Source organism: Salmo salar, chromosome 11, assembly GCF_965601325.2.
Source record: "Salmo salar chromosome 11, fSalSal1, whole genome shotgun sequence".
NCBI classification, from domain to species: domain Eukaryota; kingdom Metazoa; phylum Chordata; class Actinopteri; order Salmoniformes; family Salmonidae; genus Salmo; species Salmo salar.
In genome coordinates, this window is record NC_138301.1 from 27,244,205 (window position 1) to 27,271,520 (window position 27,316).

General features: G+C 43.0%; 1 protein-coding gene across 1 annotated transcript; it reads right to left on the reverse strand.

The window, feature by feature from the left end:
- Positions 1-1,391: 1,391 nt before the first annotated feature.
- On the reverse strand, positions 1,392-27,316 carry rbtn1 (Rhombotin-1). Its single transcript, NM_001146398.1, is given in 4 exon segments — positions 1,392-1,920; positions 3,534-3,659; positions 12,607-12,820; positions 26,959-27,316. Coding segments are annotated over 4 exon segments (468 nt in total). The 5' UTR covers positions 26,981-27,316; the 3' UTR covers positions 1,392-1,814.

Genomic DNA, 27,316 nt, shown 5'->3' on the forward strand with positions numbered 1-27,316 from the left:
ATCACTATCAAAACATGTGATGTCCTTGTGGCAGGCGACTGCCTGAGAGACAGATTTGAACTCAAAAGGAATCCATTTTTTAATGCTGTACATTTAGAATATAGGTCTACAAAAAATGTATGAATACATTGAATTTTATTTCTTGAGTTTTTAATACTTGCCTTAACAGCAAAAAAATTAAAAGACATGTTTGTTCCCTTTAATTACCTGTTTCCTTTTAACTTTTGAAAAACATTGTTAAAGGTTTTTGCGGTAAGTAACATTAGAGTCCATTAAAATAAACTTTGTTTTATATATATTTTTTCTTACCCAAGGTGTTAGACATGCTTAAATGAAATTTCAATATGCTCAAAGACCCCAACTGGTTTCCTCACAATTTTTGCTCAGGATGAAGCGAATTGCTTTAAATGGCAGAAACACTGCAAAGCAGGTCTCCTGTGGCTCTGAGCCCATAGAAACAAGAATTACCACCAACCGATGAAAATCAAAAGTAGTACGACAAAGGATTGTATCACCTAAGTAGCAATCCCTTAATTGCAATGCCTTTGTACATAAAAGCTATTCAGATCTGTTGAATATGGTCCGCTCTCTTTTAATACCCCATACGTTCAAGGCAAGCTTTGCTTTCACTCATAATTCTCCCTTAAAGTGGACAGGGCCTTATTTTAGGTCTCAAACATTGCATCCTATACAATGTCTCACATTTTTGGTTACTTTCTATCTGATAGACAGTTTCAAGTGATCTTTTTTGCTAATACAGTATTAACTAATAAAACTATATCATTCCAGAATACTACATTGTATATACACAATTCTATTTCATAATAAAAGAATGATATAACAGTCTTGCGTTTTGCTCCTTGCCTTCTCCCCTCAGATAAAGTGACAGTGCCACCAACCTAAATTGGTTATTGCAGCTCCACATCTAGTTAGAATAAACTCAAATGCAATGAGCATTTATCTAATTTGTAATTTGCTGGTGCATTTCATTTCCCAGCCAATTCACACTCATAATCAGATGGCAATTAGCGAGGCATGATTCAGTGGGTGCAGACTCTCTCTCGCTCTCCCTCTCTGTGTTCTCATCCAAACACTGCTTATTTCATGACACCTGCACACTCAGTACAACAACACAGTCTGGAGAAGTCATTATTTTATTCCAAATAAAATCTTATTTAGTTCATTTGAAACAGCATTTCTAATTCCATCAGCACTCTTTGCAAAATGTAATAAAACTTCATTTTTTCTCCATCACTTAAAAAAAAAAAATGTTTTCCCTCACAAGGCTATTTTACAGCTCTGTGGTTTGAGATGATAATGATATCAACACATGGGCCAGCCTCCTCAAACAACTTTGGTTTTGGTATACGAACAAAAAAAAACTCACTATGAACATTTAAGAATCTTTAATTCACACTAGTAATAAAATTGCATTACATTTCATAAAATAAATGTTCCAGTTTATATATACAGAGAAAACAGACTGTACATACCCTCCAAGGAAACGTTCCCGAAAGGGGAAAAGAATAAACAAACCCAAAACAAACGTCACAAAAACATACAAGCAATACAGTGCTCAGCTAAGCAGGCACAACTGTACATCAAAACTTGTAACTGCTCAGTGTTGGGGTGGGAAGGGGAGGGGCAAAAAGTAGTACATTTACAATAGAGTCCTTATGGACTGATAAAGGGCTATTTAAAAAGTATTGCAGGCAAGCAGACAGACGCTCCTCTTCCCAAGTGCAGCAGAACATCCATGGCATCATGTGTAAGTACGGCGGGCCGAGGGTCCTGGTCGCTGCCACTGGGCCCGGCTATTGAACCTGTGTCTCAAAGCTGCCGTTCAGCTGGCCCTCCTCATAGTCCATCTGACACAGAATCATGTTGTTCTTAAGGAAAAACTTGTCCCCCACACAAAACCTGCCAGCCAGGAAAACACAAAGGCAAAGCATTAATAAAAATAATTTTAAAAAAAGAGGACAACGTGGGGAGACAAAGGAGATTAGTAGGGGACGATATGACAGAGTTATGTGTTGACAGCATTGCTCTAGGAGAAGAATGTGGTTGATTGAGATCATCCGTTAAAGGCGTTGGCCATTGCTGCTCTCTGGGCTTTGATTGTACCCGTTTGGCGACGTCGCTTGTTTGCAAATGCCATTGTTCCTTGTGTGTGATTCAAAGGCCCCTCTGATTGTCACTGAAGGTGTGGCTTCAAATACAAGTAGATAAAAATTTCAAAAATTATAATTTCAAAGCATGCGGACAAGAGGACTGGCGTCCAATGAAAGCAGGCTTGGCAAACAAGAAAAGCACCACACCGGTTTCCAAGGAAACCCTGCCACAGGGCGAGCTTTCCATACACCAGTTTTGGTGCCAACTTGTATGAATTTTTGTCTCTAGATTTCAAGTCAATTGAAGAAAAAAAACGCATACCCAAGTAGGCCTTTGATTTATATTTAACCTTTATTTAACTAGGCAAGCCAGTTAAGAACAAACTCTTATTTACAATGACGGCCTACCGGGTAACAGTTAAGAACAAACTGACTTGTTCAGGGGCATCCTTTAAATGGTGGTGCTTATTTACTGTACGACACACAGCTCCCTAGACAGAATGAGTGAAGATAAGCAGCCCTTCCATCAGTACGGCTGCTCTTATCAGGCTGGGCTACAGTAATGTGTTGGGCAGGCTGAGGGCTGGCAGAGGGGCAATGGCATCAGTGAGCCAGTAAAGCCTGGCCCTATGACTGGCTGCAGCCAGCATTCCCATACCCCAGCCAGGTGCTCACCATGGTTACTGACTCATCCCTGTGGAAGGTTAATGTGCTTGTGCTGTATGGATGGAGAGGGTCACAATGCCCCATGTTTAGCAGAGTGTTCTCTGTGCGGCACTGTTATGGGATTGTTGCATTTTATTGTGAGGAGAGTATGTATGGATGTAATAGTGTAGAGCTCAGAAGTGAGGAGAGGTCATTCCTGGACTGAATAGCATACAGTATTTATAAAATATATATAGAAAAAAACATAATTTGGTCTGTTTAATTCCACTACCCTTTAGTGTGGTACCCAAACTAGTGAGGCATGTTCCTGTAGAGTGGCCTCTTGGAGGTCTATTGCTGTGGCTTAAAGTGAACCTTTCAACTAAAGCATTGAGAGTGTTGTGAGTGTGATCAGCCTTGGCATTGGTCTGGCAGCTGTACCACTTTTGATACGTGAGCAAATTTTGTTCCCCTCGAGTTTATAATCCCAGTTGTTTCTAGTCACAAAACAAGGACAAACTAATGGCAGGGTTAACATAGAAAATAATTAACAGAGTGTTGCTAATGAAATGCAGCACGTGTGTGCTTTCAAAATGGGAAGACAGACAAAAAAAGTTAGTTAAGTTTTACTGACCCCAAAACAGATCTGTTGCACCTCAAGAGGCAGGTTTTTTGTTAAATGGCTAACTAGTTTGAGCTAATGGCCATTTTAGAACAGCATTACATATTTGAAAAAGGCAGTCTCACGACACAGTTGTGAGCTCTCGCTCTCCTTACCTCTGGTTACAAAGCTGACAGGCAAAACAGTCCAAATGGTAAACATTATCTCTGGCTCTCATCACCATTTCAAAGGCTGGGATCAGTTTACTGCAGGCAGCGCAGTTCCCTGTTGTACCAAAGAGCCTGGAAGAGAGAGAGAATACAGACAAAGATTAACGTACCTTCCTTAGCCTTCATGCAACAGAGGAGCGAACAAAAAGTAAAAGCCAAGAAAAAAAAAAAACCCTGAAAGAACGGTGAAAAACAGACAAATTCGAAAACATCTCATGTAATACACAAATCTATCTTGGCACACACTTGATATTTTTTGTTAATGAGGGCTACAAACCTAGATGTTAATTCTTTGCTAATGATCTAATTAAAATGATCACATGGTTCTAATCCCCTTCTTCAAAGCCTTTCTCCTAGCACATAGCGAAAGCAATGGAAACAGGTCTGAGGCAACCAATTGAACTGTTGAAAGTGCTCTTATTTTAAAACCAAAGTACCTAATGAGACTTGCTCCAACCAAAGCCAGCTGGATTTTACACAAGAGGCTAAATTCTATAATGTAGTCAAACATTCAAAAGATTCATGTTACAAGGATACTGCCTTGATCCCCCTCTGTTTCATTCAGAGACTGCCTGGGAGAATGGCGGGGAGACCTTGGAGAGGTAACTAGATGTTCGGCAGTACACTGAACAGACGCACAACTCACATTTCACTGCTGTTTGTTTAAGCTTATTAGATAGGAGGCAAACGATGAAGGTCACAAGCAGAGCAAGAGGCACTGGTGTAGATCTTTCTCCTCAAAGCAAAGCAAAGGCAACTCCACTCCGGAGCCTGCAGCCCCTAGTCACATTTTCCAAGCGCCTGCCCTTATGTTTAATTTGAAGATTTTGAATCAGATAGCGTTGTACATTCTGCAGGCAGGAAAAGGGGACAGTGCCACAGCTTTGTGAAAGGGGATCAGGCAGGCGACAGCAGATTGCCACTCTGACAGTATGGTAAACACTTTCCCAAAGTTGTGGGCTCAGAGACTCAGACGGAGAGAATAGTCAAAAGTTGGTATACCCTCTCCATATTAGTCTCTGTCGGTTGCTCTTCCCTTGTCACAGAAAACATATATCCCTCCAGCAGACCCAGGGTCTAATTAGAGCACACTGCCCCAGAGGAGAGGACTGCTGCTGGTGCCTTAGACTAGGGGAAAGAGAGCGAGACAGAGCTGTTTGGTTCTAATAGCTACGAGGTGTTGAACAAAGTCATTGTTAGAACTGGTTACTGTTCCAGTAAAGAGTGTTGCTATAGACCTCTGGAACGCTGAGCTTTCCATGCCACCCAGACGAGGTGCTGCTGCTCAAACCCACTTGGTAAAATTATTGTTGTCAGGCTTTTAGATTTATTTATGTTATATTAGTGATTTCTTTCTTCTTTAAAAAAAAAAAAGATGAAAAGGACTCAGTCTTCTGTATTGATTCTGTTATTATCAGCATCTGCATCAGTTCTAGCTCAAACTAAACCAGGCTGTTATCATCTCTGTGGTCTGACTCAGACCTAGTCTGTCCTTCTGTGTGTGTGCTGACCTGCTACTTGACTGGCCCTGTGAATATGGATGCTTTATTAGATGCAGTATTGTATGCCTCCCAGGGGACATGTCAGTGATGTAAAGCCATCATTTAGGTTATGTTTCAGTGTTATGGCGGCGTGGGCCCTGGGCTCTGTGGTTGATATAGGGACTGCAGCGCACTTTAAGTAATAGATTGAGACGCTGTGCTGACCATTTAGTGGGAGGGCTCATGTGGAATAGGGACTACAGAGACCAGCATGCATAGCACTAGGGAGAGCTGGGTGAGAATGAGGATCGCAACACCTTAATGGCGATTCACCATACAGTAGAGATTTGAGTTCTTTTAAGAATGATTACAAATCATAGAATATTTTCTGCTGAATTCCAACAATGCAGTTCCATTTTCTTGTCTGTTAGGATTAAGAAAAGTCAATATCCTCACAACTGGTATACAAATTATTTCAACATGAATACAATTTTTCCAGTTTGTCCATTGAAGTGCAGTATGAATGCTGTGGAAAATTTGAGGGTAGACTACATTGCCCCTCACTACAGCCAATCCTAGTTTGTTAAGAAGTCGTCATTTTTTAGGCAGGGTTTGAAGCACAGAAAGGGCCCAGCTTAAAATAGTGGTTCATTTAAGTGGATTAGAGAGTTACAAATACTCATTTGAAAGGTCACCCACATTATATAGCTTCAAAATCCATCCCATTTGTAAGATAAAGTGAAACCAGCCAATACCATGGGGAGGCCGTTTAGTGGGACTTTCCAGTGACTTTCCAATTTCATATTCTCTGTCTTAGTGTGAAATGACCTGTCACGGCATATCTATTCAATCCATACAATAGCATAGAGTATGATTGTCAAATAATTGAAAAGTTAACTGAAATTTTAAATGATCTTCAACAGAATGCCATAAAAAATAAATGCATATTAACAAAAAGGCAGATTTGAACTGTTCACTGCCAAGATTGAGAAAACACTGCAGCGTTAAGAGAGAAAATAACAAAACAAATAGTTTATAATGGAAGTCATTTTCTTCCACTGATGTTCACTGGTTGAAACAAAATGAACTGCCATTAAAGTTAAAGAGCTTCTCCTCCATTGTTCCACTCCTTCAGTTATTGTGTGATTTTGCATGGATCTGGAGACAGGTGTGCTTTCTTTAGCTGTTTGAACTTGCTGCTTCGCTAACTTCAAACTCTCCCCCTGCATGCCGGCATCATCTGCATGTCTTCTGTTTCATTGAGATTGGACTTGAGCTCTTCAAGTCTTCTACTCTGTTCTAAGCTCTGAGATTCACCCGCTCCATTTACAGTTTGTCCGATTTCATAGAAAGGAGAGCTACTGTATTAATGCACGTAAGGCATGTTTTGACCTTCCTCAACAGTTGTATCTTTGAAGGTGTAAATCTTCCTATATAGATTAATGTTGCCAGAAAATTTGACAACTTTATTTGAGGAAATAACTTTTATTATATATATATAATAAGAGAGAGAGAGAGAGAGAGAGAGAGAGAGAGAGAGAGAGAGAGAGAGAGAGAGAGAGAGAGAGAGAGAGAGAGAGAGAGAGAGAGAGAGAGAGAGAGAGAGAGAGAGAGAGAGAGAGAGAGAAGAGAGAGATATGAAGTCAGAAGTTTAAATACACTTAGGTTGGAGTCATTAAAACTCGTTTTTAAACCTCTCCACAAATTTGTTGTTAACAAACTATAGTTTTGGCAAGTCAGTTAAGACACTTTGTGCATGACAAATCATTTTTCCAACAATTGTTTACAGACAGATTATTTCACTGTATCACAATTCCAGCGGGTCAGAAGTTTACATACACTAAGTTGACTGTGCCTTTAAACAGCTTGGAAAATTCCAGAAAATGATGTCATGGCTTTAGAAGCTTCTGATAGGCTAATTGACATCATTTGAGTCAATTGGAGGTGTACCTGTGGATGTATTTCAAGGCCTACCTTCAAACTCAGTGCCTCTTTGCTTGATATCATGGGAAAATCAAAAGAAATCAGCCAAGACCTCAGAAATTTTTTGGGGACCTCCACAAGTCTGGTTCATCCTTGGGAGCAATTTCCAAATGTCTGAAGGCATCACGTTCATCTGTACAAACAATAGTATGCGAGTATTATCACCATGGGACCACGCAGCCGTCATACCGCTCAGGAAAGAGACACGTTCTGTCACCTAGAGATGAAAGTACTCTGGTGTGAAAAGTGCAAATACCAGAACAACAGTAAAGGACCTTGTGAAGATGCTGGAGGAAACAGGTACAAAAGTATCTATATCCACAGTAAAACGAGTCTTATATCGACATAACCTGAAAGGCCGCTCAGCAAGGAAGAAGCCACTGCTCCAAAACCGCCATAAAAAAGCCAGACCACAGTTTGCAACTGCACATGGGGAAAAAGATCGTACTTTTTGAAGAAATGTCCTCTGGTCTGATGAAACAAAAATAGAACTGTTTGGCCGTAATGACCATCCTTATGTTTGGAGGAAAAAGGGAGACACTTGCAAGCCGAAGAACACCATCCCAACTGTGAAGCACAGGGGTGGCAGCATGTTGTGGGGTGCTTTGCTGCAGGAGGGACTGGTGCACTTCACAAAATAGATGGCATCATGAGGCAGGTAAATTATGTGGATATATTGAAGCAACATCTCAAGACATCAGTCAGGAAGTTAAAGCTTGGTCGCAAATGGGTCTTCCAAATGGACAACGACCCCAAGCATACTTCCAAAGTTGTGGCAAAATGGCTTAAGGACAACAAAGTCAAGGTATTGGAGTGGCCATCACAAAGCCCTGACCTCAAACCTTTAGAAAATATGTGGGCAGAACTGAAAAAGTGTGCGTGAGCAAGGAGGCCTACAAACCTGACTCAGTTACACCAGCTCTGTCAGGAGGAATGGGACAAAATTCACCCAACTTATTGTGGGAAGCTTGTGGAAGGCTACCTGAAACGTTTGACCCAAGTTAAACAATTTAAAGGCAACGCTACCAAATACTAATTGAGTGCATGTAAACGTCTGACCCACAGGGAATGTGATGAAAGGTCCCGTGTGGCTCAGTTGGTAGAGCATGGTGTTTGCAACGCCAGGGTTGTGGGTTCGATTCCCAACTGGGGACCAGTACATAGAAAAAAATGTATGAAATGTATGCATTCGCTACTGTAAGTTGCTCTGGATAAGAGTGTCTGCTAAATGACTAAAATGTAATGAAATAAAAGCTGAAATAAATCACTCTACTATTATTCTGACATTTCACATTAAAATAAAGTGGGGATCCTAACTGACCCAAAACAGGGAATTTCTACTAGGATTAAATGTCAGGAATTGTGAAAATGTTTGTTTAAATGCATTTGGCTAAGGTGTATATGAACTTCGACTTCAACTGTGTGTGATATATATATATATATACACACACATACATACATACACACACACACACACACACACACACACACACACACACACACACACACACACACACATACATATACATACTCTGCTCAAAAAAATAAAGTGAACACTAAAATAACACATCCTAGATCTGAATGAATGAAATAATCTTATTAAATATATTTTTTCTTTACATAGTTGAATGTGCTGACAACAAAATCACACAAAAATAATCCATGGAAATCCAATTTATCAACCCATGGAGGTCTGGATTTGGAGTCACACTCAAAATTAAAGTGGAAAACCACACTACAGCCTGATCCAACTTTGATGTAATGTCCTTAAAACAAGTCAAAATGAGGCTCAGTAGTGTGTGTGGCCTCCACGTGCCTGTATGACCTCCCTACAACGCCTGGGCATGCTCCTGAAGAGGTGGCGGATGGTCTCCTGAGGGATCTCCTCCCAGACCTGGACTAAAGCATCCGCCAACTCCTGGACAGTCTGTGGTGCAACGTGGCGTTGGTGGATGGAGCGAGACATGATGTCCCAGATGTGCTCAATTGGATTCAGGTCTGGGGAACGGGCGGGCCAGTCCATAGCATCAATGCCTTCCTCTTGCAGGAACTGCTGACACACTCCAGCCACATGAGGTCTAGCATTGTCTTGCATTAGGAGGAACCCAGGGCCAACCGCACCAGCATATGGTCTCACAAGGGGTCTGAGGATCTCATCTGGGTACCTAATGGCAGTCAGGCTACCTCTGGCGAGCACATGGAGGGCTGTGCGGCCCCCCCAAAGAAATGCCACCCCACACCATGACTGACCCACTGCCAAACCGGTCATGTTGGAGGATGTTGCAGGCAGCAGAACGTTCTCCACGGCGTCTTCAGACTCTGTCACGTCTGTCACATGTGCTCAGTGTGAACCTGCTTTCATCTGTGATGAAAATCTTGGTGTTCTCTGGCAAATGCCAAACGTCCTGCACGGTGTTGGGCTGTAAGCACAACCCCCACCTGTGGACGTCGGGCCCTCATACCACCCTCATGGAGTCTGTTTCTGACCGTTTGAGCAGACACATGCACATTTGTGGCCTGCTGGAGGTCATTTTGCAGGGCTCTGGCAGTGCTCCTCCTTGCACAAAGGCGGAGGTAGCGGTCCTGCTGCTGGGTTGTTGCCCTCCTACGGCCTCCTCCACGTCTCCTGATGTACTGGCCTGTCTCCTGGTAGCGCCTCCATGCTCTGGACACTACGCTGACAGACACAGCAAACCTTCTTGCCACAGCTCGCATTGATGTGCCATCCTGGATGAGCTGCACTACCTGAGCCACTTGTGTGGGTTGTAGACTCCGTCTCATGCTACCACTAGAGTGAAAGCACCGCCAGCATTCAAAAGTGACCAAAACATCAGCCAGGAAGCATAGGAACTGAGAAGTGGTCTGTGGTCACCACCTGCAGAACCACTCCTTTATTGGGGGTGTCTTGCTAATTGCCTATAATTTCCACCTGTTGTCTATTCCATTTGCACAACAGCATGTGAAATTTATTGTCAATCAGTGTTGCTTCCTAAGTGGACAGTTTGATTTCACAGAAGTGTGATTGACTTGGAGTTACATTGTGTTGTTTAAGTGTTCCCTTTATTTTTTTGAGCAGTATATATATATATATACACATATAAAAAGAAAAAAAGAAACGTCATTATTCCATTTCTGTTAGTCACATGTCTGTGGAACTTGTTCAGTTTATGTCTCAGTTGTTGAATCTTATGTTCATACAAATATTTACACATGTTAAGTTTGCTGAAAATAAATGCCGTTGACAGTGAGAGGACATTTCTTTTTTTACTGAGTTTATATATTTTTTCCTCTAAGTCTCTCTCTCTCTGGTGGGTGGCAGAGAAGTTTGACATACATGAATACATCCACAGAAACTGTCATCAAAACATCTTATTAATATCTACTTCCATTGCAGTGCGGTTGGTACCGCATAACTTACAATGTCCATTAGCTTGAAAAAAAGTGCTTTTAACATTTCAATTAAAAGCGCTCTACTTTGACAAGTAGATGACTGAAACAGTCTGTTCCCCCTAAAATATTCGTCAGTTAGAAGATAAAACGATGTCAGGCTTGGGGTTTGGCCGATCAAAAGCATGACTGGCTTGTCAACCTTCTTTGGCGAGGTCGCCAGATCCTGAGTCCCAGACAAAAATTAAACACCTAATTAATCTATTGTTCTCCGTGATAATGAAAGTGTGGTAAAACTGCTATTAAACCAACCCAGCCTTTTACAACGGAGGGAATAGAATGTCAAGTGGATTCAGAAACTTCTGATCTGAGGTTTTAGAAGACGCTGCTGGCAGGCCAGGCAGGGGAGAGCGGGGGGCTGGGGGGTGTGCACAAGATGTTACCGGTGCTCCTGAGCTCCTGAAGGACGAACACAGACGGAGCTCCTATCATAATTAATGTGCGCATGGCAGGGCTCCAAACCCAGGGAAATAAATAGTGTTTGATCCACCCTGGCTGCATGTCCCTAATGAACTGCAGCTCCATACAGGAGGATTCCACTTCATTAATGAAGGTGAGGGGAAGAGTTCCTCGCTCCGTGCAGGACGGGGGCTCTGTGAGGGGATTACAAGGCCGTATGGAGCCTGTGTCACCTACTTTAAAAACTATGAGCTCTAAAACTGTCCCTTCCCTCGCTGCTGAGAAAGGGGACGTTTTTAATTTGTTCCATAATAGAATTAATCTCAAACATCTCCAGCCATTAAGTGGCATGTATTCGTCTCAGGCTGAAGAGCAGACGAGTGGGCTGGATTTCATTAGACCATCAGGGTCCAGGCAGAAACACAGAACGCCCATCTTTCTCCCTTGCTTCCCCCCTCTCATTCTAGCCCCCTCTGCCCCTCATTTTCTTCCCTCTCTCACTTCTCTGCCCTGGTCTTGCTTTGAGTTTGCTTTCTGCAGAGCTGCCTGTCAGGCCAGTTAGCCGCTTCTGACCTGCGCCATAGGAACACATTTTCATCAGGGAGCTTATGTCCACGATAAGGCCTTCATAATGGGAGGAGAAATCAATCAGATGGAGAAGCCGGCCCTTTTAAGGGATCATATTTAACCATGTCAAAAGTGCCACTCTTGGCTTAATAATTTTTGCCTTCTCTTGTCATTTGCTCCGTTTATTATGACCTCATCTGCACCATCTGCCCCTTCCGGGGGCAGCAGCAGTCTTAGTGAACCTCTCACTGCATCTTAACAGCATTAACTCTTGGTGGGAGCTGATGGATGGTAATGGCTCCTCTCAACGCCCAGCTCCTAAGCCCCTCTCGGTTGGGACCTGCTGGTAGGGCAGGGTGGGAGAGGGAGGGAGGGGAGAGACAGGGAGAGGCCAGGGGCAGCAAGGTCTCTAGGCTGGCCCCCAGGGGATGGTCTCAGGGATAAATGGTAGGATCTCATTCGAAAGCCCCAGAGAATGTGACTTAACGCCCAGAAAATGATCATGTTTAATTTAGCAAGCAGATGGCAGGGTACAGGGGGAAAGCATTGAGCCACAGACACTGAGGTTGAAGCTAGCCTGCCTGGAGTCTTCCCAGAACACAACATAACCCATCTCTACTGTTACTGAAACCAGGTCTGTACCGCGAGGGGAGAGTGCTGTGTTCATGTAAACAAGCAACAAAAAGATTGAAACAGAAAAGAAAAATTTAGCTCAAACAAACAAACAAACAAACAAACATGGAACTGGAAACTTTCTGCTCTGCCTTCCCAAGGCTTCAGATCAGAGCCTGGGGAGAGTCAGCACATGAGCATAATGGGATTCAGGCTTAATTGACACACATCTAGTCAGCATCGATATCCTATAATGAGGAACAAACAGGCGCTTGATCTACTAAAACAGCCTGGGAGGAAATGTCTACTAAAAGCTTGGAGAAAAAATAAAAATAAAAAATAAAAAAATAAAAGGGTTCACATACAAATGGACCCAAATTAGAGAGTTCTAGTGAGAGGCAGGTTCATAGACATTCATGGTGGCGCTCCACTAGCGGAAGTGAGAGAGAGAGCACTTTTTAATGACACAGCCCTAGGTGGGGTGCGGCCTTTCTGTTCTATGAGGGGCGACTGACTGTGGCTTCTCTTACCTCAGGTAGTCCCTGCGACAGAGGATGAGGTTGGCTTTCGTGTAGAGGGTGGAGCCCACCTCCCCCAGGCGACAGTCGCAGCAGGCACATTTCAGACAGTCCTCGTGCCAGTATTTGTCCAGGGCCTTGAGCAGGTAGCGGTCTTTAATCTTGCGATTGCAGCCAGCGCACCCCTTCTGTTTCCCTTTGGGCTGGACGGAGAGCATCGGCACACCTGTAGCGATAAGGAGACAAACGCCGCGGCGTGATTCACTGCCCAGGAACACCAGTGACTTTTCATGTTCTCTTTTTGATAAGGCTGCTGCTGCAGCGTCTGGAGGCAGAAGAGCCTCACGAGAAAGTGCACTGCCTCTCTGCTTCATATGCATTAACACTCTTCCGTTCAGATAGGCACACAGGTCACATTGGACTACATTCACTCCACTTGCTGCTCCCATGGAAACAGATGTTATATTACACCAGGTAAACCACATACAATGCAACAGGGACATACTACGCAGGCAGGCCTAGTGTTTTTTGAAGCTGTACTCGTAACAGAGTCACATTGCTTACCGTGGTATTTACAGCATGCTGTAGATTATGTTAGTCACCTACCATTTCATCAGCGCTCATTGCTCTGAACTGTCCACAGCTGTAAAAGCTTCTCATGGGCTTTGTTTGGTATAGATTAACATTAACCTTTTAAAACGCCTCTGACCACATGAACGCTGCTCGCAGACCCCAGTGAGATATGTTATGGCCTAAGTGCCTCTCAGCACGCACTCACACAGACACACACCACGCTCGCTGCATTACAGCCTTTCCTTCTTTTACACTTATCTGTACTCATGTGTCAGCAACGAGCGAGCCTGAGTAACTAAACCCGCAAATTGCCCCGCTGTCACGCAGGTCCCCTTTAAGTGTGCCTTTTAGCCTCCTAAAGGACAAATAAAGTCCATTTAATAACTGCACTAAACACTAATAGTCTATGTGTGGCTGACATTTGTGTTTGGACTAAAAGCCCCCCTCAGGCCACTGCTGGTACAGAGGCAGTGGCAGGCGGCACCCCTCCGTAGCACTAACAGGTCTGCCACAGCTGAAAGCACAGGACAACAGCTCTTAAGACACTCTCACACACTGAGCTATTGATCTGTCTAATAGAACACACGACGGCCACCGCTCGCCTCTCTGCTTTCAAAACACATTTCTCTCAAAAACCGGACGCAGCCTGCGTCACAGGGAGGGAGGACGGCCATCGCTTTGTATGTGGGTGCCAATAAAACGGCAAATGCCCGATGGTTTAAAGACATGGTATGCTGTGAGGCTTTCTTTGAATTTCATAGCTTTTATATAACTTCAGTACATTTTCTAGATGTTTTGTCTTTATCCTCAGAGGTGTGATCTGTTGTTGAGGTGTTGTGTTCTAGTAAAGGTGGTTGCTATTGGCCTACAGTATATTTGTCAGAGAGATGGCCGTTACAGGAGAGTAGTGCTCTAGTGTGTGTTGATGTCCTCTGTAGTTGTGTTTGGATGTCAGTGGTGTTGGGCAGCCACCCTGTAGTTTCACAGGAACCACAGTAGTTATTTCCATGATAAACAGAGCCTCTGCTGGTAGCTAGGCAGTGTATCACCCAATGCCCCTGATTCTCCTCTGAGCATGTCGTTTTTTCCCCCGCACAAAAACCTCAGCACTTTGTCAAAGTACTTTGTTCGTCTGAATACCGAAGCACATGTTCCTGTCTCTGTCACACACACCCCTTATTGGATCCAGATTTGTTCAGCAATTTCTGACCATCAGTAATACTGTGAATGTAATATAATTAGCATCTCCCCTTTTAAAATAAGGGAAAGGGAGAGGGTGAGCTTGTTAGTTAAATTGATGGCTTTGGTTTGTATGTGAATAAGATCTCTGGTGGCATTCAGCCTTCGTCCCATTTCTTTATCACAAGTGGAAAGGGGAGGCTAATTGGTCCAGCGCTGGTGATGGGAACCATCAATTAGTGTTCTGCCTACCCTCCAGCTCCCTCACCAGCTTCCTCACCTCCTCCCTCCCCAAAACGGGCCCCTTGAAGCTAGCGCATTAGGATCACAAAGCCTGCTATAAATACCAATGTTGAGTGTAAATGAAGCTAAAAAGCTTCAAATTGAAGCCACACTAGCTAAGGGTGGTCTGTTCTACCTGCATCTCATGGCTTGTTAGAGGAGCTCTCTGCATGTATGCCAACAGTGTTCGCCTGTCAGCCTTCCACAGAACTAAAAACAGTCTTAATGAGAAGAGTGCTGTGTGTGTGTGTGTGTGCTGTGTGTGGTTTGTGCATGCGCATAGCAAAACAAAAATCGGGTTTCCTCAATTCCCTCAGGGATCACACAAAAATCTTTCATTTGCCTTTTATGACAGCTAATTAGTTATTCTACTCAAAATCTTTGCTTTAAATAAGAGAACTAATTATACACAAAGGTCGTTCCCCACCTCCAGAGAACCACTCATAATTGGTTTAGACCACCGCCCCCCACTTACCATCTACCCACCCTGTTACATAACATGTGTGTGTTTTACATCAACTCTGCAAAGGAGGGGGTTTAACCCCTTCTATGGAATGACTGTAGAGCATGTCCCCTGTTCCGGCCTCTTTGGAGCGCTCCCTATGTTGAGACATCCTAAACATCAATGTGGCAATGTTCTATTCCCTAACCCAGACTTGAAACTGCAGTGAGTCGGACACTCCTCCCCACCACCATGTACACAGTGCTCCCTCTATGGGCCTGAGAGTGATGCCTGAACAGAGGAAAAGTCTGGGATACATGAGGAAGCCAGGATGCTTACTGCACAGATCCTGCTGTCTCAGGGAAGAAACACATGCTTGATGTCATCTACCAAAACAGCCTGTGGAAAACAGCCTCAGAAATCTCCAGTAGTAGTTACACTGCATGTAGCACTTCCTGAACAAAGAGTAGTGACAGAATAAATGTATAAAACAAATGTCATGTCAATTTCCTTAATACCAGGAGAATCGTTTTTTGCACCCGTCACCACACTTAGTACCATGTGAAATCCCTGAGTGGAACAGCACCTTCCCAACCTGCCGCCTCTCAGAGAACAAAAAGTTACATTATAAAAGGAAACGGCGGGAGCCGAAGAGGCAGCCTCCACTTAATCCAATCCATTTAACAGATACAAGTGCCACTGACCTTCCCGTGTCGTTTGATGTCCCAAAAAACACCTTGCTAGACCATGACTCATATTCCAACAGGGAATGCATTTGTCTTTTAAAGAGGGAGCTCTCACCTTGCCAAATATTTTCCCAGAGAAAGAAATGAATTTGCCATTAATACTTTGGTTTAAGGGCTGTCATCTCAGTCTTTTTCCACCCGCTTCTTTTTTAAAGACCTTATCGCTTAAGAATATGTAGAGTTATGTTTTTTTCCTCTTCATTGAAACGGTCAGACCATGTACTTTCCATTATAGAGATAGCATCCGATTTCTATGTAAGCCCATTTCAAGATCAGTTTTTTACGCTATCTAAAAATAAAATCTATGTGGTAACCCTTTTGATGTATTTAAGGTTTTAAAAGGAAAATAAGCTGTTCGGTGCACTCAAGGAAACGTTTTAAAGCATTGAAATGCAATTATCACATCTGCATGGCACATCCTCAGATTAGACAAGGAGTGATGGAGAGAGAGAGAGGGGATGATTTGCCCTCCGATCCCCTTTTATCCTTCTCCTATCATACATCTGGTTGCATGCTAATCTGTTAAATAAGCACGTCTGAATAGAAATGTGTACAGTACATCACTACCTGGTGGGTGGGATCACTCTCTGGAATTAAATACATTTCATCAATTAGGTGGAGTGACACCTTGATGTGACGCAGGCTCCCTAGGTTCCTGCGGAGGGAAGGGGGTTGAATTGCATCACTCAGGCAGCAGCTTGCCTCTGGGGAGGCTGGGCTGAGTGGACCTCATCTCTGGGGCCCGTATAATTACTGCTCTCAGCTCACTGCAGTAAATAAGAGACTGGTAACCGCAATGACAGACGCTGAGAGATGCCCCGAGAAATGACATGCTACATTACTAACAACTGCATTCAAGTGAAACAACGGTGTTCATCATCTCCCCTGTGACTCACTGACTCCTGCAGAAGACATCAGACAGACACATTAAATCAGGCACTATGAATCTATACACTGATTCCCGTTTAAGCATTGCTCAATAAGGATATGATAGGCTTTAGAAACCATCTAACAGATCAACTCTGTATGGGAAAATGAACCATGCTCTCTTGGACAGCATTTCAATTCAGTCATTATAATCTAGTGTTTATTACTAGGCATTTCTTTCTTCTATGTTGAGTGGGCAAAATGAAATCCTAGATTCTGGGTTGGTAAAAAGCAATGTTCAGTCCTGTTGGTGTAGCCTGACCATTTGAGCTCCTTAACCAGTGGTGGCGTTGCTCAAGTAGAATTTCCGGTGAATATTGCAGTGGCTTGGAAGAGGCTGAAGCTGTAAACCCAGGCTTTTGTGTTCCCTCTCTCACTGTAAACGCTGTGGCCATGGCAATCCAGAATAGAATGTTGTCCCAGACAGGGTCGAGGCAGCCGCCATGGAGGTTAATGGGGATCTCAGGCAGATGTCCTGCCGTTGTCTGCATGAATCAGCCCCTTTCAATCAGCTCACATCATTACTGTAATTGAGCCTGTAGACACCAATTCTCCTCTATTGCCAAGACAAAACACAAGACATCTGGTCATAATATCAGCTGGAATATAGGCCAGCTGAAAGGAGACAAATGAGTGCATTCAAAATGATAAGCATAATCAAGACTTTGTAGGATTCATATTTCCCTCCGCAGTTGGAGCATATCGCGCCAAGACAGAAAAAACACACGCAGTAGTCGTTCACAGGCCCATGCAGTCAATGACACATGGTGTTATATTCAGCATGTTTGAGACTAGTCCTGTGGGTTCTGTCTGGGTGTGATCTCTTACAGTATACTACAGTACAGCCACATTTCCAGACGGTTGTGTTATGAATGCTTGGGTCTGTGAGAAGTGCTTGCATGCTCTGATTATGACATAATTAACAGCCCCGGTAAGTGGGGTAGAGCAGGGCCTGGTGCCGATGAGGAGGGGACTGTTCATTAACGAGATGCACACTGGCAAACTTTGCAGTGGCTAATAAGCCCCGGTGAAACTGAGCCTAGCCGTCCCTTGCATTGACCCTGGCCCTGCCCGGGATAAGGGAGAGTTTTGTCTCCTGAAATAATTGCTCTTTTCACGTTACAAGTGTCCTGACCCCCGTGGTCGGCAGCCACTTTCCCCACCATAATTACTCCTGGTCCGCTCCAAATGAGGCGACCGCATTAGGGCTGCAATAACACTGGCCCGGCTTCAAGCGCGGTGTGGGGAGTCTCAGTAGAGTGGCCTGGAACAGGGCTGCCTTTTCTCCAGGCCGCCGGTCATTTCCATCACGTCAGAGATGCATTTCTTACACTTGAAGTCAGCATGGGCCATTTTCTGTGGAGGCAGGGATACTTACAGCACGATTTGTTAGCTCCTGGTGGCCCTAACTCACGGTGGTTTGGCTGCAGAAACAATCCCAATTAACAGAACTTCATTAGGGTGTTTTTTCCCACACTTTCACTCCCTATTATTTTAAATGTATTCACATGGGGTTAATTAAAAGAAATGTATCAGAGATATGCAACAGCTTTCTAATTATATTCATTACTGCTTATTTTGAGATGAGAAACCGGCAGGGTTTCCAAGTTATTACAGAAGCCAACTTGTTCCAACACTTGGTTGTTCGCAAGCATGGTGAGATTACAGCTTTGGAAGGTGAGCTGTCGACAGCCCTCACTCAAAAGAGAGAATAAAATAGAGAAACGCCCATCGCTCCTAACCCTCGTTGTGCAGGGTTAGCTCCAAGAACATCTGAAGAAGAAAGATCAGGGGAACAATCTGAGGCTTGGAGAGTGAGGAGGGGGAGGTGTCTGACCTTGTATCCAGCCAATCAACTGTTAGGCCGGTTCTGTTGAGGGCCTGCAGTGTCAGTTTGTTTTTAGCGCTCAGTTAGGCTAGCTCTCTGAGCCTGCTGCTAACTCAACCTCTAGAAGCTACCTTGATAGGCAACCTCTGAAAGGTGGCAGGTAGTCTAGTGGTTAAGAGTGTTGGACCAGTAACCGAAAGGTCGCTGGTTTGAATCCCCAAGCCGGCAAGGTGGAAGAATCTATCGTTCTACCCTTGAGCAAGGCAGTTAACCCCCAACAACTGATCCCCGGGCGCTGATGACATGGATGTTGATTAAGGCAGCCTGCCCAAACCTCTCTGATTCAGAGGGGTTAGGTTAAATGCGGAAGACACATTTTGTTTGAATGCATTCAGTTGTGCAACTGACTAGGTATCCCCTTTCCGCTATTAGCCTGCTGCTAAATCAACCTCTTTTAGCATGCTAACTCACCCTCTGTTTGGCTAGTTCTCTGAATCTGCTAACTCAATGTCTGTTAACTGAGCCTCTTTCAGGCTAGCTCTGAGCCATCTACTTCACCACAGTTCCATTAGGGTGACTGCCAGCGAAGCTGTCAATAACCCGGATAATGAATGCATCTTCATATGTGTGAATTCAATTCATTTTTTCACCGATTGCATTAGCATTTGAATAAGGCGATAAATCCATCTATTCTCCAACCAGATCTTTTCAGAGTTTGATAAAGGGGACAATCGTATCTGCCACTTCATGATTCCTGGCAAAATGTAACCATTAGCACTGTCACAGATGCTTTCCGCCATCCGGCACGGAATAATGCCCAAACACATTTTAGCCCACATTAAAAATGCATTCAGGAGGCATAAATGTAGCCTCTAAAGTTTGTGTCACTCCCAAGGTCAGGAAGTGATGTATGAAATCCCCACTCCCCTGCAATTACAGCACACTTATTATTTCAAAGGATATGCCAGGAGACAGGTGTGCCATTCAGGGTCCGCGGTGAGTCGAAAACGGAGGGAAAAAATAACCCCACACTGTGGTGAGCCATGTGGGGCGTTTAATGTTGAATAATGAGAATACGCCACAGGGGGCAGTTGTTTGGGGGAACGGCCTCCAACGTCATTTAAGCAGCACTCTCTCCTTCACCATGGCTCTGTCTCCTTATGGGGTCAATAATGCGCCAGGTTAGATGTACGGCAGGAGTCTAGGCCCTCAAAGGCCCCGGGATTGTAAGGGGAACCAAGCCAGGGTGGTCGCCATTGACAGTCCACACACTGATGATAGGGTTTGCATTAGGCAGGGCCCTTGACCTACTGCGGTGGTGTGTTTGCAGGCTAGGAATGCTGTAGGAGTTATTGATATTAGCTTCTCCAGATGTCTTTGTAATAGCCAATGTTGCATCACAGTAGACGTCTTAGATGCATTACGCCTGCCATTCTGGTCTTTATTCTTCAATGCCATTTTTAAAAACCTAGCACAACTCTTGAGTTAAATTAAATGGCTACTCCATTATTGGGTTGTCTAGTCCAGGGGAATCTGTCACATGTTGGTGTTACGGGACAGAAAAACCTTGCCTGCAAGAGAGGATGGGTGTGTGCGCGAGCATGCTTGTGTGCATCCGTTATGTCTGTGCGTATGTGTGTGTACGTGAATAGACGTAGGGGGTTATTATGTTCCACACTCAGTTACCAATTTCAATTAAAGCCGACCACAATAGTAAATGTGCATGGATCTCAGCTGCCACTCGCGTCTAATGGATCAAACTGTGGTTGTGTAGGCAAACTCATTGTCAGCAATGATTAAATCCTCAACTTCAATACCCGCTGCCCAATCTCCCCGCTTTCAGGAGGGGAAAATAAACCTGCAATCACAGCCTTTAATTAGTTATTCAACATTTGATTTATTGAAGGTCAACCAATCGGAGATTGTTGGTTCTCAGCAAGCACTATGCTGTTTGCTATTTGTCTCTGTTGTGTTTTAAGTAGCATTGCCCTCCATTTCTATGTAGACTGGTGTACTGTAGAGTTTATTTCTCTGAAGTGCTTGACCTGAATACATTTATGTGACATATTGTTTTGGCCAACAATAGTCACTTATAGGCTTTACATTTAAAACGATTAGTATCACAGCCTTTATTTGAGAGTACTTGAAAGTGAAAAAAACTTTAGTTGCCTGAACAGAAAATAAAAGGATATCTGCCTTTAAGATCTTAAGTACTTCTGTTGGAAGTGGTTGTTCTTTAGCCTGTCCTCTACTCACTGCATGCCTCCTTATCCTTCAGAATTTACCTAAAATGTGAGGCAGCCAAAAGTGCTGCACATCTTTCATTATAAAAATGGTATCAGTACAGCAACACCTTTAAAGGAGCACGTCTGAAGGGTTACCGTTTTCAGAAGCTAAAATGTCCCAAAACATTAAAGCACCTCCCTCATCAGAATGCCAAATTGAACTCACATCCTCAACTGAGAAGCAGTACCTGAGCCATAATTGAGTCACCACACACACACACACAACCCAAAAAACAAGATCATAGCAGCGCTGTCTTTTCAAAGTTAAATAGTTCCTGAAATGAACACTGCAGAATGACCAAGTGCAACCAGAGAGAGGATGGGAAGGGAGATGAGGCAAATAGGTCAATAAATACATGTGAGAAGAGCTGTAATGTCATGGAGAAGAGTGTAACAACTTGCTTTAGCATGGAAGAGAGATGTGTGTTTTCGTAATGACGTATGCATGCATGCGTCTCAATGCCCATTTGTATCTGTGCAAGAGAAGTCCACCTCAGACGAGGCATCTCAGCCTTGCAGTGAGAAGTGATTCCTGCTATAACCACACGAGTCAGGAGAATAGTATATACTTTAAAGACCAGAGAAAGTCAATTAAAAACCACCAACTGTAAAATCATCAATATGGAACTGTATAGCCTCTCTCAGCAGAGCATGCACAGTATGTACTATTAGGCTCCTGCTGCAGGGCTACTTGAGACAGAGATTTCCAAATACCACAATGTGAAGCAGAATAACACTGCTTGTGTATGAATAAAAGGTCAGTAAGCATGTATGACTGGGGCATTACCTCTGTCTGAACACTGAGCGTGTCTGCATTACCTCGGTCTTAGAATTAGGATTTACAATACTAGAATGGACATTAACCGTATGATTTTTTTTTTCACCTTTATTTAACCAGGTAGGCCAGTTGAGAACAAGTTCTCATTTACAACTGCAACCTGACCAAGATGGAGCAAAGCGACAAACACAGCTATCCAAGAAAACTAAAATAGAGACATTTATGGTCTGTTTACATTTACACTTGAGTGTACAAAACATTAGGAACACCTGCTCTTCGATGACAGACTGACAAGGTGAATCCAGGTGAAAGATATGATCCCTTATTGATGTCACTTGTTAAATCCACTTCAATCAGTGTAGATGAAGGGGAGGAGACAGATTAAAGAAGGATTTTTAAGACAATTGAGACATGGATTGTGTATGTGTGCCATTCAGAGGGTGACTGGGCAAGACAATATTTAAGTGCCTTTGGAAGGTGCCAGGCGCAGCGGTTTGAGTGTGTCAAGAACTGCAACGCTGCTGGGTTTTTCACACGCAACAGTTTCCTGTGTGTATCAAGAATGTCCACCACCCAGAGGATATCCAGCCAACTTGACACAACTGTGGGAAGCATTGAGTCATAGGCCAGCATCCCAGTGGAATGCTTTCACACCTTGTAGAGTCCATGCCCTGACAAGTTGAGGCTGTTCTGAGGGCAAAAGGACATGCAATGCAATATTAGGAATGTGTTCATAATGTTGTGTACACTGTATTTTAGAGGTTATTTATACAGAAATGTGTTATAAAACCAATAAACATAGTAATTATATGACAATATTTTAGGTCGACAATAATTCCATTATACAACTTCTGATACATCACACCTTACTTTAATTTTCCTGCATAAGTCAAATCTGGATTATGCGTCTACTGGCATTCTTTCCTGGTTGGGATTTCTCCCAGATCAATATGGCTGCCATTTTCACCCCATTCTGGAACTTTGGGGGTTTATGACATCGAGATCCTATTAAATTACAAGAAGGGCTATGTCTGAATGCTGAGCATGTCTGCATTCATCTCAACACTCAAGGTGAGAAATAAGGTCGTTTTGAGATGTCATAAAAGTTGGTCTAAAATAATCATTCATCTAAAAAGGTTTTCTGTGTAACGTTGGAGTGATGGAGTAAGCATCCTTGGAGCTTTAGAGAATTACGTGTTTACTGACATCGTTTTGCACCCCCCTCCACCACGCACTATTGTGAATAAAACAGAGGTGGCTGTTGTGAAGTGCAGGTTGAGAAGAATTTCTAACGACAACGGAAACATAGACATTGTCACGCTTTCTTCCATGATGCATATGGAAAATGGATCTTAGTTGTGAGAAGTTGTAATATAACGTGAGAGCATGTGGCCTCTGGATATGATAAAAGGATGCTCGAAGAGCTCAGGAGTGCATCATTGAGTTAGTGTGCCTCTCTGATGAGAGCAGCCATTTGCACCAGAGGAAGGTGGGTGCACTAGGATCTTGCTTACACGTGTCTCAGTCCCCATTCAGCCCTTTGCACTCCACTGATATTATGGGAAAGGACATGCATCTTCTGCGGTCACTGATGTGAAACACAAGTCTGATAGGGATCTGGTTTGGGGTGGGAGACATCATTGGGTCTGGTGAGAACTGTGTGTATGCAAGATCATAGTAGATCACACAGAATCAAGCACTCACTGCTTAAAATGGTGAAAATAAATTTACTGACATCAAATTCAGTATGTTGGAAGTTAATATTTTTGTTGAAGTGTCGTGTTGCATATTGAACAGATAGAGAGAACAGTTATGGCAGTATAGGAGTGTATGCATAGAGTGTAGAGGGCACAAGTAGTGAGTGAGAGGTGTGGTATGTTTTCCATGCCGACGTCACATTGGAGTTCATACATTGTAATTGAGTTATAACTGTTGTATGAATGATATTATGTGCCTTTGTAAACTGTACATGGCCTGTTTGTCTGTATGAGCCATTGCAAAACATATCTTCATTAGTGATAATAACAAATCATTCAGGTTTACAATAGTAGAATGGCAAGACATATTTGACCAAGCAAGGTTTCCCAGACAGTTGTCCACTGATACGTCAGTGGTATCCCCACTGGACTGGGAAGGTATTCAAGTGAAAGAGAAGAGATGTGTTCCAATAAGGAAGCAGGTGGCATGATAAACCATCTTAATAACTAGATGTGACCACACAATATGAAATGTTGAAATAAACTTGTAACATTGTTTAGAGCCCAGGGCAAAGGATACCGATGCAATTTCAATATTTGAAATTGGCAAGTTTAATTTAGAGTAAGAACAAGCCAATAAGCTGAAAAAATAGCAAATACAAGAGAGAAAATTACATTCCTGAGGAGAAAAAGTGAAACGACTTAAGAAATGTATGAAAGTAATCTCCAACTGGAAATTAGAAATCAAACCGCAGAAAGGGAATAACAGAAAATAACTGTCCACTTTCTAAATCAATATAACATAGCTACAAGACAGAATTACCATGGTAACTCCGGTAAAGAATGAAGCAATTCTTATTATTTCAAAATAAAAATCGGAGCCTGAAGCCCAAGTTTTATTACAGTAGCCGACAGATCACGTCTCTGTATTCATTTGAAAAACCTTGCTTTATGAATGTACACATTTCATTGGACAGGCTGCTCGCAGGGTCATAAATTAAAGTGCAAAAGTAACCAAGAATTTATCATCAGGTTTTAGGATTGGAGGTTCTCTTCAGCCCAGGTTCTTAGAAAGCCCAGTGGTGCGAATGATCAGCCAAAGACATGTCTACAATGAGGACCCAATTATTTCTGCTGCAGCTGATAGTTCCTAATACCTTGAAGGAAAGAAAATGGCTGAATTGCTTTTTTCCACTCGAATTAGAAGTCAATTGGAAACTTTATATTAGAGGGCAAAAATAAAATGTTCACCTTGAATATTTGGGGAAGGTGGTGCCATTCATTTCTAGAGACATTCATATTAAGTAATTTCAGGATGTGGTGCTTCCACACTACACATCTTCAGAATAACAGAAGTACTATATTTTCAGACTGGGTTAATCTGTCAATACAGTTTTATGGGGGGGTGGTATAGTTAGCTAGGAACAGAATGTCTGAGGTGGACAGAAAGCCTAGTTGATATTCATGACCCACTTGGTATAGCACTACATGTTAGTGATACAAGCAGGTGGTTCCAGTCCATCACTGTTTTCACATGTAATGCCAACACACACACACAGCTCCTACATGGGGAAATGATAAAGACCTTTAATCCAATCAATTCCATTACAACTCCAAGTAACCAGTTATTACACTGGAGCTGGAAGTCAATGTGAAGTTGAGCCTTGTAGTAGGTCAAAACATGAATGTAAAATGTGTGAGTGTTTAAAAATAGGTGGAGAGGGAATTGATTTGTATCCTACTTTCTCAAAAGAGATTTGAAAAGTGGGAAACAAGATTAGCTTTTCTCTAGAAGAGAGAGAGCTGTCTGGTTATTTCCCTAGATCGTTGTGAGGCATCAGACCTCCTAGAGACTTCACACATATTCACAAGTTTAGCACTGTTAAAGCCAAAGTGTTTCAATAAAACGCAGGCTGTCACAGACTCAACATCTCCTTTTTTCCCTAAGAAAAAATGGCCTCATGAGAATAAGTTTCCAATGTATGTGATTCAAGGCAGAAAACACAATCTTAAAGCTGCATGGTGGTCTTATCACATTACTGTAGGCTAATATATGCAGAATGCTAAATGGCTTTATGCTTAGTATGGACACTGTAAAATGCAGGCAATGTCTCAGAGCCAATGGATCACTAACAGCCTGCTCTAGCTATTGGAAAGCACAGATCCAAGCAGCTCTCTCTCTCCCCATCCCTGCCAAAATGCCAGTGCAGTTTGTCGGCCCCAGCAAGCAAAGGGTGAAGCTTTTAGGCAATGAGCAGCAGGTGATCTCAGCTTTTCTGCAAGTCCTAATGCTCCTAAAAGCCACTCTCCCTGGTTCTGTAATTGGGCATCAGTAGTTAATGTAGTATTGACTGCATTACATGCTCCTGTGCATCCTTTCCCACTAATGCCATTTGCATCACCTTGTACATTTACCATATTGCTTAGCCAATAGTTGTTAAAAGCATCTGAATCATATTGGGAACTTTTAGTAAGACAGACATCTAAAGGAGACAATTTATAGTTGAGTTAATCTGGGTACATTAGCACAACATGGATTCAGCTAGACAGACCAATTTATGTTTCTACTGCAATCCCTTTATTGGTTTTTAGATGCGTAAGTGAAAGGATGCTCGTCTAAGAGATATGAAATATCCATTTTCAAACATAAATAATGGGTCACAATTGCAAGCCATTACTTTTTTGGGGGGGGGGGGGGGGGGGGGCTCTGGCTAAAACAAAATGTGTGATGACAGTATTCTCTGAGCTCTGACAATAGCCTATTTTAGGTCCTAGAAGGCTGAGAGAGAAGATATTAAGTAGCCTACCTATTAAGAATACAGACCTCACCATAGATCAGCTACACAAGTGATAGAAAAAACTACTTTGGATAGCACTTCTACACAAACTGATAACAGAAGTTAAGGGATCCAGTTTCACAACAGTTTCTTCCAAGTTTGAGGTTTTTGGTTAGCTTGATCTATTTTTAATGAAATATGCTACTAAATATCAACTTACACACAAAATAGAACGCCAAGAGACAGGTTTGCTCTTAAGTAAAAATGTATGGGATTACTTGTTCATTAACCTACATAGCCTATTCCAAAATAGACAGGTATTGCATTAGGAAAGGAAACTGCCATCCCCATTGCATGGTGCTATCCATAATTTGCAATAAAGTTAAAAGCACTCGAATTGCATCTCCCATCCTGTGCTGATGTCAAAGAGCTGCTTCTGTAACTTCAGAGGATGCGAGGAGCACTTTAGGCAGAGAGAAAGTGGTACCATGTTTTACAGCCGCGTTGTGTTGCTAAGGTTGCAATGCCCATCATGTGAACAGTCGTCACATAAAGCTCCAAATTGCAGAAGACATGTCGTCTTTGAGAAATAAAATAGGCGTATGTATGTGAGTGCTGAGAACTTATAATGGATATTGAAGTAAAATAGCAAGGTTCTTCACGACAAAAAAAAACGCTAATAATTATCACCGGGGTATCCAAATAAGTCTACTAGACGTGTCTTTCGTAGACGGGGAATGTGGGTTAATTTATATCCTGAGGTAGGCTAGGTTATCTACCTAGTACAAAAACAAACACTGTTCCAATGTGACATCCAGCTGAAATACCCATCGTCGGGGGTGTTACTCACTCTCTTCCTTGTCCAACACCATCGTCCTGAGGAACGAGGAGTCCGGCTCCAGACGATCCGTTCTCGGCTCTAGCAGGCTTCACCAGTCGGTATGCACAAGGCTTCTCTCAGAAATGAGCTTTGAAACAGCGACCGAATCGTCCTTATGTGTTCAGCAAGCTGAAAATTCACGAACGCTTGGCTTGTATCTGCGTTAGTAACGGAAACCTTTGTAACATGAACGCTGGTTTGAATGTTATTCTAGGCAATTGATAATATAATGTATCGTGAAAGAAAGTGCCCGCGCTCAGTTTGCTCTTGCTAAACACAGAAAATTGCCTCTCCGGACTAAACTGCAATTTACACCCGTAAAACAATG